This window comes from Balaenoptera acutorostrata, chromosome 1 (assembly GCF_949987535.1).
Source record: "Balaenoptera acutorostrata chromosome 1, mBalAcu1.1, whole genome shotgun sequence".
NCBI lineage: Eukaryota > Metazoa > Chordata > Mammalia > Artiodactyla > Balaenopteridae > Balaenoptera > Balaenoptera acutorostrata.
This window is the reverse complement of record NC_080064.1, coordinates 76161481-76173717: the sequence shown is the minus strand read 5'-3', so window position 1 is coordinate 76173717 and position 12237 is coordinate 76161481. Positions and strand designations below refer to the sequence as shown.

The following is a 12237-nucleotide window of genomic DNA, read 5'->3' as shown; positions in this document are numbered from 1 at the left end:
CTCCTACTTTTGGTTTTCTGTTATCTAAAATGCTGGTGTCACTGATACTGTTTCCAAATGAATCTAAGTTATAACATAAAAGAATGTTTTCAAGATAAAAGAATGTCCTGATCCGGAAGGTTTTTAACATTCTGGAATAGGGAAGCTTTTACCCTGCAAGTATTTAAAAACTAGAGGAAACTACCAATCTGAAGTTGTTAAGAAATATTATTTTTTTAAAAAGAGAAAATAAATACAATTATGTCCTTTCCATTTTTTTTTTTAGCTAGAAGTTGCTGTCATTTGTAGAAGTTTACTTTTAATCATTATTCAATTCTCTAAAAGTTACTTGAAAACTCAGTTTATAATTTATAAAGGAGAATTGACATTCAAGGAAACTTGCCATTGAAGTTTTTCAAAATGAAAATTTTTTCTGAAGGATGAATAAAATTATTCCACAATTTATGTTTTTAAATATCAGGTTGTCAATCAACTTTTCTGAAAACAGAGGCCTAGTGTATGCTGATTTTTCCTCAAGCTTGTAAATTTAGTGTCTTGTTTAGATTTTGCCACTAGAGGGCCTCAGTGAGAACTTCATCTCTATCTCTTGGAGGTAATATTCATTTTAAGAATTTGACTCCCTTAGATACTGATTATGATGGCGTATGATGGATTATAATTTTGTTTATTTAGGGGAACTTCAGTGAACTTCACATAATACTTTATTACTTTTCTCTAGATTTGATTGCAGTAGTTGTATTGTGTACTGTTTAAGTCCAAATACTCTAGCACTCTATGAGACAATTTAGTACATGTGGAAAACTGTGCTTTACTTCTTGGAAAGTGGATAAACCCATATTATACATAAAATTTTATGTATAAGAAATGCAAGCAATTTTATATATTCTGAGACCTATTTAAGTCAAATTTGAAGCTCACATAGAAATTTAATATGACAGAAATAATGAATTCAATATTTTTTATGAAAACAAGGGTATCAGACTACCGGCCTTCCCTGTTCTGTAGTTTCCTCTCTTGAGAGCATCACCAACCCTCTCTAGTAGCAGGCTTTTACCCACTTCTCTTTCCTCGGACTTCTTCTCCAGCCCTGATTTCACATTGTTAGCCTGAATGTCAGAAAATGGCTGCAGAGTTGTTGAAACTGAATCCTCAGAAGTTTAGTTAAAGGATGAAAGCAATCTAGGAATTCTAGGTATCATCCAGGAGAGGAGAGAGGATGTGAAGGGAAGGATTAATGGTTATAAAATTGATTAACATTTAATGAGTACTTTCTATATGCTAGACACTGTGCTTAACACTTATACATTTATTGTCTCATTTAATCCTTACAATGACTCTGTAAGAATGTTACTACTGTTGTTATTATTCCTGTTTTATTGGTGAGAAAACTGAGGCTGAGAGAGATTAAGCAACAAGGATTTAAATCCAGGCGATTCTTAATTACAAAATCAGGCCCCTTATAGTTATCAAAGGAGAAAGGAATTTTCAGAGACAGTCAGAGGACCCTGGCTATTTATGGAAACAGTTCTTCATCTAGAGTTCCCTACTTTGTTAAGTCAAACTTTACTGTCTTATCTCTGGGTAACACATACCCACACACACAATTTTTTTCCTTGATTTGATTTCTATTAATTTGTTTGTATCCCTAACATTTAGGAGTAAATATATATATATATGTGTGTGTGTGTGTGTGTGTGTGTGTGTGTGTATGTGTGTGTGTGTGTGTGTGTGTATATGGACACATATCTCTATATAATAAGTTTTCTACAATGATGATGGTTATAAATTAAGTCTTTCTGAATAGTCATTAAAACTTTGGCATATTATTATATATTGAGTGTTGTTTGCCAGAAAGTCATTACAACTTTGTGTGGCATAATATATTTAGTGCTTTTTGCTTACCATATGTTTCCTTTTTAAATCATATTTATTAAATTAATGTTTATACTTTGATTTCTCCCACCCACCCCCACGTTTTAGGGCCAAACAGGTAACGCAGGACCCCAAGGACCATCTGGCTCTCAAGGACCAGAGGTAAAATGTTGGTGGGAATATAATTAATTTAAATAAATATAGAAGTTAAGCTTGGTTAGTAAAACATGCTTTTACATAATAGGTTTAAGAAAGATTCTCTTTAAAGTTTATATCTTTGAAAATAGTTTGGACTAAATTTTTTCTGTTATGTCAGGAGGTTTGCAACAGTGATCTCTAGAAAATAGAAAAGGTATTAGCTACATTACAGTCCTGGTTAGGTCACAGCTGATTTATTTGTTCTGCACAACGACTACTAATAACACATGCTTGGAGCTTGAAATCAAATTTCAGGACCTAAACGCCATTGAATTTTTAATGCAGAATGCTTCCAATTTTTTAATATGCATATATCATTTGGATCTCATATTCTAGAATAAATGCAATTAAGTCTGTAGCACATATATCAGATTTGCTTGTATATTTGAAATTCTTACTTTGACTTAATGCTTGATGTAGAGGGGCTTTTTCTTTTCTTAAGACTACATAGGACATGAGCTTCTGAGATGAAACATCTAAGTTTTTTTAAAAAAACATCATTTTATGAGTCAAAGATATACTACATAGAGATAAAGCTTCTGAAGCTCACCCTAGTTCAAAAATATAAACCAAAGCATACGCATACATAAACATATAAATACACATTCACATCTGATCCAGAGTCATAGATGCAGCATTAACAGTGAGAAAGTGAATTTGGCTTCACAATAAATAAATCAGAGCAATAAAGTCCCCATAGTGTCAAAGCAGTAGGCAGAGTTTCTAGGAATGGTACCGTCCTGGTGCTTTCTCCCTCTCTTTGTAAACTGTAAGGTCTATTTCTTATTCCACAGCTGTCTTTCAGGGTTGGCTGGTTTCTTTAGCAAATACCTATTCTTACTTATTGTCTAATTTAAAAACATATTGGATGTTGATAGTTCAAAAATCTAAAAAACTACATTGTATCTAGTTTCAATAATAGAGAGGTAATAGGAGGTAAAATACAGCAATGTATTCATGTCATCATTCTGGGAAGAAGGAAATTGTTTTGAGTAATAAAAATGATTATTAACAGACAAAGTAGTAATTAACAGATTAATATAAGTTTATGTCTTTTATGAGCCCACATTCATTTAATCATTTGTCATGAAAACCTTCCTGGAATGAATCATATTTACCTGTGTTCTCATACTGAGGATGCAGAACCTAATTTATCTTTTATTATCTTTAAAGGTTAATTTTATGAACATGGATTATTCTGTTGTAATTTTAGTTACAGATGGTATGTGTCCTAGGAAGGACTGTGTCACCTCCTTGTTATCAGTATGGTTTTGGATCGTTTTCTTCTTTTATATAAAGCCAGGTTAAAGGATGCATGGGCCATGTTTTTACTTATTACTTGATGTTCCAAAAATTTTTTTTCCTCTGTTGCCTTTGAGATTTTATGATTTGCAGTCATGATTCAAAACATTGCCTCATTGTCTTTGACTCCTGCAAGGTAGAAAGCCCTAACCTATGCCCATTCTTCCTCCTTACCTATTTTAAATTTTTTGATGGGGCTGAAGATGTCACCTGTATTCTCTCAATAATTGATGCCAGGTTGTTTTGGGAAATGGGGCCTAATCCAAAGATCATAACTTCTTCTTGATCATAAGAATATAATATGTAGGATATCATATATGAGGCAACAGCTCTATTTAAATACTTCTTGACATTAGGCTTTTAATAGAATTGTATGTCTAAGAATTTAAAATAGCATGTTTAACAGTATATCAAGCCTGAAAAGTTTCTACTTGCACAGTAGATGAATTTTCTCAGGTAAAGGATCTTATATGTTGTGCTGTATTTTGACTTTATCCTGTAGTCAGTGATCAAAGATTTTTAATCAAAGGAATGAACTTATCAGACATGCATTTCAACATATTAGTGGTAGAAGGAATAAAGATAAAAGAGAAGGAGAGAGGGAGAGATGACAGCACTAAGGCTGCTTGGGAGTATAATGCAAGGCCGGGGGATTAATGATGAGGGCCTGTAATAATAGAGAGGAAAGGGTGGCTTCAAGAAATAATTAGGAAATATAATTCACAGCAGTTGAATCACTCACTTCAGTTCATTCAGCTTGTGTGAGAGAGGAATAAAAGACAAATATAATAATTTTTGCTTGAACAGTTGTGTAGAATGTAGATCACCATTCTAAAAAAAGAGAATAAAAAAGAAGAAGGAAGATACTCAGGGTGGGTGGAGATAATGCTTTGGTTTTGATTTTGTTAGGGCTGAAGTGCCTATAGGACATACAGGAAATTAGTCTCGTAAGTGTATAGAAAATTGTAGACCTGACTCTCAGAAGAGTGAACTAGAGATACATGTTTGTATAGCCATCCACATAAAGGTATTAGATGACACAATTGTAATAGATGAAATAATTTAGGCTTTATAAAACAAGGTTCGAAAATACTACACCTGGACCCTCAACTCCAGAAGTCTATATTCTCTGTTTACAGTGCAATTAAGTTTTAAATTGACAGTATTAAGAGCAGTAAAATAAACTTTGGTAACTTAAAAACATTATGAGAAGAAAAAAATCACAATGGAAATTAGAAAATATTTAGAATTAAGTAACAAATCACTATAAAATCTAGTGTTGTACCTAAAGCAGCACCTAGAGGGAAATTCACAGACGTCAGTGCATTTCTCTAAAAAGCAAGGAAGATCAAGAATAATAAATAAGTTGCGCATAACACAAGTGTAGGGATTTGTTTTAAAAGGAAAAAGATGTTGAAAGAGGTCAAATAGGATAGAGTCTGTGTTCTCTGTAAGTAGGAGACTAAATCCCAAGAGTGGGAGAAAGGTGTGCATGCAGAAGGAAGGCGCTCGAAGAGTTCTGTGAGGACTAAGCAGGGAAGGGAACCAAGGACTAGTAAGAATTTCTGACTTGTGTTAAAAACTCAGCTGAGGCTGAAAAACGTTTTCCCCAAAATATAGCCACAAAGTTCAGTACAGTTCAACAGAACCGAATTGCAAACTTGAGTCTCAACTTTCTACTGGGCAAAGCAATGAAACATGGTCAGTTATATGCTTTTCTTCCCCCTTAGATAAAAACATATCACTTGTACAAAAGAAGGGCGACAATTCATGGTATTATGTGATTTCCATATTTGAGTACAGATTGCTATCATAATGTCAAAGTACAATCCAGTAAAAGTAATCCTATTAGAGGCCAAAATGATGGTCCTAGGTATATACTTCTGTGATAGCTTTTGTTAATTATTGGGTGATGAAAGGCTTAAGTTAATATCTGGAAAGTACAGTGCTTTTGGGATATCTTCTGAATGAGAATTGAGGAGTTATCCTGAGTACCTTGAGCAAATTACATGGAGTTTTTTTATTGTGAATATTGTGATATATATGTTTAATTTTATCTTTTCCTAAATGGCTTATCAATTGTCCCAGAACCATTTGTTAAGCAATTTGTCTTTGCTTCAGTGATTTTAAGATGCCACCCCTATCATATAGTAAATTTCCATGGTTATTGGGTCTATGTCTGGACTTTGTTTTCAGTTTCACTTGAATGGTTGTCTATTCCTGTGCAATTGTCACATTATTTTAATGATAGAAGCTTTATGGTATTTTTTAACTTTATTGAGAAATAACTGGGAATAATCGACCAATATAATTGCATATATAAAAGTGTACAATGTTATGATTTGATATACATTGTGGAATTATTACCAAGATCAAATAACACATCCATCACCTCACATAGTTAATTCTTTTAAATTTTTTAAAAAAATCTTATTGGACTATAGTTCATTTACTATGTTGCATTAGTTTCAGGTGTACAGCAAAGTGAATCAGTTATATATCTATATATCTCCACTGTTTTTCCCTGTGCTATACAGTAGGTCCTTATTAGTTATCTGTTTTACATATAGTAATGTGTATATGTCAATCCCAATCTCCCAGTTTATCCCTCCCCACTTTTCCCCCAGGTAACCATAAGATTGTTTTCTACACCTGTGACTCTATTTCTGTTTTGTAAATAAGTTCATTTGTACCATTTTTTTAGATTCCACATGTAAGCAATATCATACGATATTTGTCCTTCTCTGACTTACTGCCCTCAGTATGACAATCTCTAGGTCCATCCCTGTCACTGCAACTGGCATTATTTTGTTCTTTTTAATGACTCAGTAATATTCCATTGTATATTTGTACCACATCTTTATCCATTCATCCATATGTAGATGGACATTTAGGTTGCTTCCATGTCCTGGCTATTGTAAATAGTGCTGCAGTGAACATTGGGGTGCATGTATGTTTTTGAATTATGGTTTTCTCCAGGTATATGCCCAGAATTGGGATTGCTGGATCATATGGTAGCTCTATTTTTAGTTTTTTAAGGAACATCCATACTGTTCTCCATAGTGACTGTACCAATTTACATTCCAGCCAACAGTGTAGAAGGGTTCCCTTTTCTCTACACCCTCTCCAACATTTGTTGTTTATAGATTTTTTGATGATGGCCATTCTGACTGGTGTGAGGTGATACCTCATTGTAGTTTTGATTTGCATTTCTCTAATAACTAGTTATACTGAGCATCTTTTCATGTGCTTTTTGGCCATCTGTATGTCTTCTTTGGAGAAATGTCTATTTAGATCTTCCATCCATTTTTTTGATTGGGCTGGGTTTTTTTTGTTGTTATTGAGCTGCATGAGCTGTTTGTGTATTTTGGAGATTAATCCCTTGTCAGTTGCTTCGTTTGCAAATATTTTCTCCCATTCTGAGGGTTGTCTTTTTGTTTTGTTTATGGTTTCCTTTGGTGTGCAATAAATTTTTTGTGGTGAGAATGCTTAAGATCTACTCTTAGCAGCCTTCAAGTATATAATACATATTTTTTTTAACTATAGTAATGATGCTGTACATTAGATCCTCAGAACTTACTCTTCTTATAACTGAACATTTGTATCCTTTGACCTCCATCACCCCATTTCCTCACCCCACAGCCACTGGCAACCACCATTCTATTATCTGTTTCTATAAAATTGACTTTTTTAAGATTCCACATATAAGTAATAACATACAATATTTGTCTTTCTCTGTCTGGCTTATTTCACTTAGCTTAATGCCCTCCAGATTCATTCATGTTGTTGCAAATGACAAGATTTCATTCTTTTTTATAGCTGAATAATATTTCAGTGTGTTTGTGTATATTTATCACATTTGTGAGATATAGATATGATATATATAGATATGATATAATGATATTCACATTTTCTTTATACATTCATCTGTCGAAGAACATTTAAGTTGTGTCCATACCTTGGCTATTGTGAATAATGCTGCAGTGAACATGGGGGTGCATATATCTTATAGAGTTAGTGTTTTCATTTTCTTTGGGGTAAATACCAAGAAGTGGAATTTCTGGATCATATGGTAGTTCTATTTTTAATTTTGGGGGGAACCTTCTTACTGTTTTCCTTAGTGGCTGTACCAATTTATATTACCACCAACAGTGCACACAAGTGTTCTCTTTTCCACATTCTTGGCAACACTTGCTATTTCTTGTCTTTTTGATAATAGCTATTTTAACAGATATAAGGTGACATCTCATTGTGGTTTTGATTTGCATTTCCCTGATGATTAGGGATGCTGAGCATCTTTTCAGGTACCTGTTGGCCATCTGTATGTTTTCTTTGGAAACATGTCTATTCAGATCCTGCCCAGTTTTTAACCAGATTGTATCTTTTTGATGTTGAGTTGTACAAGTTCTTTATATATTTTGGATATTAACCCTTTATTAGATATATGGTTTGCAAATATTTTATTAGGTTTGACTTACATTTGTGAATTAATTTAGGGAGCAGTGACATTTTTATGATATTGAGTCATCCTTTTAAAGAACAGTGGATGTCTTTCATTTGTTCAAGTCTGCTTTTGTGTTTTTCAGGAATGTTTTAAAGTTTTCCTCGTATTGGTTTTTGTACATGTCTCATTAAATTTGTTCCTATTTTTTTGTTGCTATTATAAATGGGATTTTTCTCTACCATTGTATTCTCTAACAGGTTTCTGTATGTATATGAAGATTATTGATTTCTGAATGTTAATTTTACATCCTGCTGCTTTAATGGTTTATTGTCTTTGAGTTATTTTTACCATTGATTTTCTAAAGTTTTCTAGTTGTACTCTCATGTAATTTTCAAACTTTTTTTTATCAGTTCCCATACCTCTAATTCAGTTCTCTTGTCTAGTGGCATTGTAATACCTCTAGTACAATGCTGAAGAGTTGGAAGTAGTGTGCATCCTTGTCTTCTTCCTCATTTCAGTGGAAATGCTGTAATGATTTCTCATGAAGTAAATGCTAAATTAAAATTAAAATATGCACATATTTTATCATGTTAAGAAATATCATCAATTCCTATTTCCTGAGTGTTTTTGAAATCAGGAATCATTTTTATAGTTTGTCAAATATATATAGAGAGTCAGATATTTGCTATATTTTCAACATGTATAGAGATAATTATATATGTCTTTTTAGATATATTTATTGGTATATTATAGTAATGGATTTTCTACTAACTATTTTGTATATAATAACTATTTCTATATAATTTCTGTATATTGACTATTTCTATATGACTTTTCTATTGCATTCTTGAAAAAATTCTACTTTATCATGGCACATTATTTTCCTAATATAATACTAATTATACTAATATTCATTAGTACTTCTGCATCAATATTTCTAAGTGATATTGGCCTGTAATATTCTTTCTTTTTTTGGTACTTCATCAGGTTTAGATATCAGTGTTATATTTATTTCATCAAAATAAATAGAAAGTCTTCTTAGTTTCTAGTGCTCTGGAATAATTTATGGAATATCTTACCTGTGAGGCTTTGGTGGAATTTTCCTGTGAAACCATCTGGAATTGATGCTTTTTTGTGGAGTAGTTTCTTGGTACCTTTCTGTGTTGCTTCTGTGAAAATTAGCCTGCTTAGAATTAAGCTTTTTAATCTCTAAAGGGGTTAGCTTTGTTAAATTGTTATTTTCTTTGGAAATTAGCTGTTTCACCTAGGTTTTAAAATATACTTCCATATAAATCTGCAGAATAGTCTCATGATTTTTAAACTTTGTTTTAAGAACTATCTCTCATATGCTATTTAAAATTTGTTAAATTTTTTATATTTGTGTTTTCTCTTTTTTTCTCTTGATTAGGCTCCATTAGTTTGTCTAGTATGTTAATTTTTTTCTCAAAAAAACCCTGAAATTTTTATTTATTGTCTTCTCTTTTTCTTTTCTTTACATAATTAGTTTCTCTTTGTATCTCCATTATTTTCTTGAGATTCTTTTGGTTTATGTTGTTCTTTTTCTTTTTGAGTTGGGAATTTTATTTAATTTATTTTTATTCTTTTATTTTTATTCCTAAAACTATTAGGGGCCATGCCTTTCCCTCTGATCATTGCTTTAAATGTATCCCATGTATTCTGGTATTGAGTATTTTTATTACCATTATTTTTTAGATATTTTGTAATTTCAGCTTGTATCTCCCTCTTAACCCAAGATTTATTTAAGAAGGTGTTTTAAAATTTCCAAGTGGGAGAGCCTGTTGGTTTTGATTTTGTTAATAATTCCTGGTTTCATTACACTGTTATCATAAACTGTTGTTCTGTTTTATGGAACTTAGCAGTCTGATTTTTTCTTTGTGACCTAATATATGATCCCTTTTTGTGACTGTTCAATATGAACTTGACCAAAAGGTATGTTTTTATTATCAGATGTGAAGTTCAGTATATAGTGACTTGCTCTTCCTTATTGATTATGTTCTTTATCTTTTTGCTGTATCTTCACTTATTTTTGGTCTGATTGATCTCTCTGTTTTAATGGGATGGACTGTGGCTGTTGTCTACCCAGCTGATTTGGGGCCACAAATGGTACTTCTTTCTCCCTCCTTCACTATCCATTTTAAATTCCCCTCACCCTCAGCTGCCTCCTCAGTAGGTCTTTGTGACTTATCTGGTAGTATAACCTAAACCTTCATGACTGTAGGGCAGTTCCAAGACGTGCTGATTATATCACCTGTGTTTCATGTGTATTCCTTCCTGCCTTTTTTTGTATAAAGCAGTCTTTCTTCCTCTTGTTTTTCAGAGTCAGTTAACCATGCCAGTTTGGTGACTCCTCTTTTTGTTTGCTCATATCTTGTCATAAAAAGTCTAAAGTGTCCTGGTAGCAGCTGTAACTTTTAGTTTGTTAGGACCTTTGATGTGCCTCCTGTCGAGAGAGAGCCCCTTTGGGTATCAGGATCTCCAACCCTGAAGAGTCCAAGGTTGTGGAGACAGAACACACAAAATGTACTGTGTTATTCGAAGTGATGGCAGATAGGACCACACCTGCTTCTACTTCTTGGTTTGGGACTCATATATCCTTCCTATTAGGGACAAAGCATCATATGGAGGTCTCTGATTTAATAAATACACTGTATCCCAAAGGGTGGTACTCCATCCTTTCATATTGTTTCCTCTGAGCTGGTTCTTCAGTTATAACTTTAGAAGGCAGTTCCAGTGTTCTGTGAGACTGGCTACCTCTAGATGGTGCAAGGTGGATTAAGACCAGTGGATCATATCATGGGCTCACTCTTATACCTCCTTCAATGTAGAGATACTATGCTTTATGAGGTTCCATGCCTGTGGATCAGGCATTCTGTAATTCCCTAGATAGTGGTGCTAGTTAAACCTCTAAAGAGAGGAAAGGCACACTTTTAACTAAAATATGTATCTAACTCTGTAAAAATGAACTGCTGATACTGCCAGATTGAAAGGGGCCCACATGAATATACATTTTTTTAAATCTCTTTTTTAAAACATAAATTAAAAGGATGCATTTGCCAAATCAGTGACTACACACCATGTAAGGGAAGGCCTTAGTCATCTGCTTTGGTGATAATACTACATCTGACACAGCAGCTGCATTTGGGGCTGTGGTAGTCTGCAGTTATCTCCAGAATAAAACTGATTTCTGTAGGGGCCAGTCTGACAAATTAAACAGTGCTATGATAGAGACCGCCACCCGTACATATTTTAGATCTTAAGTGGTGGCACTAATCTCTGATATGCTCTCCACACACAATGTGATTGGCCATCATGTAGTTGTGAGTGATTGGCTGATCCTTAGAACCAAAGGTCCACCTAACGATAGGAGTATCCCTGCCTTTTTGGCTCCTTTTTAGAAAATCCAGTTCTAATTATTCATTTTCAGGAGGTCTTTTAGAGATACCTATTTTATGTTAATCACCAAAAACACAAAACGATGGTGAGTTAGATTAAGTCCTGACTTTAAGGAGCTTATATTCAAGAAATTAATACTAAATTCAGACTATGTCAAAGCCTCCACTGTCTGTCTTTCTCCCAGACATCAAGATTAATTAGGTTTGATAAAATTAAAAATAAAAAATCAGGTCATTCTTTAATAGTCTAGAATCAGTGTAGTTCTCAGAGAAAATTATAAAACGGCCAAAGAATTTCTTTCCTGAGGTCTCTGGTCTCTCCTTTCTATATTCTCTCCCTCTTGGGTATGAGTTCTTGTCTATTTCAAACAACCAGTGTCTCTTTTTCTTTCCATAATTTACCCTTCTTATCAAAGCCTGTTTTTAGAGAAAGACCTGATAAATATATTTCACTCCCATCAGTAACTGGTTAACAGCTAACTGCAATATAATTCCCTCTCAAGGATATTTACATTTCAACACTAAACAGAAACCTGAAAGTAATGCAGTGAGTCTTGAGTGTCATTTAGTGAGCAGGGAAAAATTTGTGGTTGATTAGAAACTTTGATACTTCTCAAATTAATCATATCATACAAGTGGTCACCTACGCTACCAATAAAACAGGACAAGACTGGCCAATATTTCTTGCTAGTGCTTTCTAGTTTGGAAATTCAAATCTTCATAAGAGTTAGTAAAAGCAAAGTACTCTGAAGTTTTGTTGTAAATGCTAAGTTGTTTGCCATTGGCATTGAAGAGAATTGTTCATCATTAAAGACCATCTGAACAAATGTCACTTCAAAGTTTTTTTCTTGCTTATTCTAGGTGACTTATTAAATTGCTGTAACAAAGAAGTAAATATACCTGTGCATTTAGCTCTTCACAGAACTGTAAATATTAGAGGTGTCTCAAGGTAAAACATTATGTACTTTAAAACATAAGATTAAAAATTTTTCCACAATCGTTCTTTGT

General features: G+C 33.3%; 1 protein-coding gene across 7 annotated transcripts in view; it reads left to right on the top strand.

Moving 5' to 3' along the window:
* COL24A1 (collagen type XXIV alpha 1 chain) overlaps positions 1–12237 on the top strand; it is a 389632-nt gene that overhangs the window by 128441 nt on the left and 248954 nt on the right. For all 7 annotated transcript variants that reach the window (XM_057550626.1, XM_057550622.1, XM_057550627.1 and 4 more), the window contains one exon: positions 1981–2034. In XM_057550626.1, the coding sequence (XP_057406609.1) occupies positions 1981–2034 (54 nt within the window). The remainder of the gene's footprint in view (positions 1–1980; positions 2035–12237) is intronic.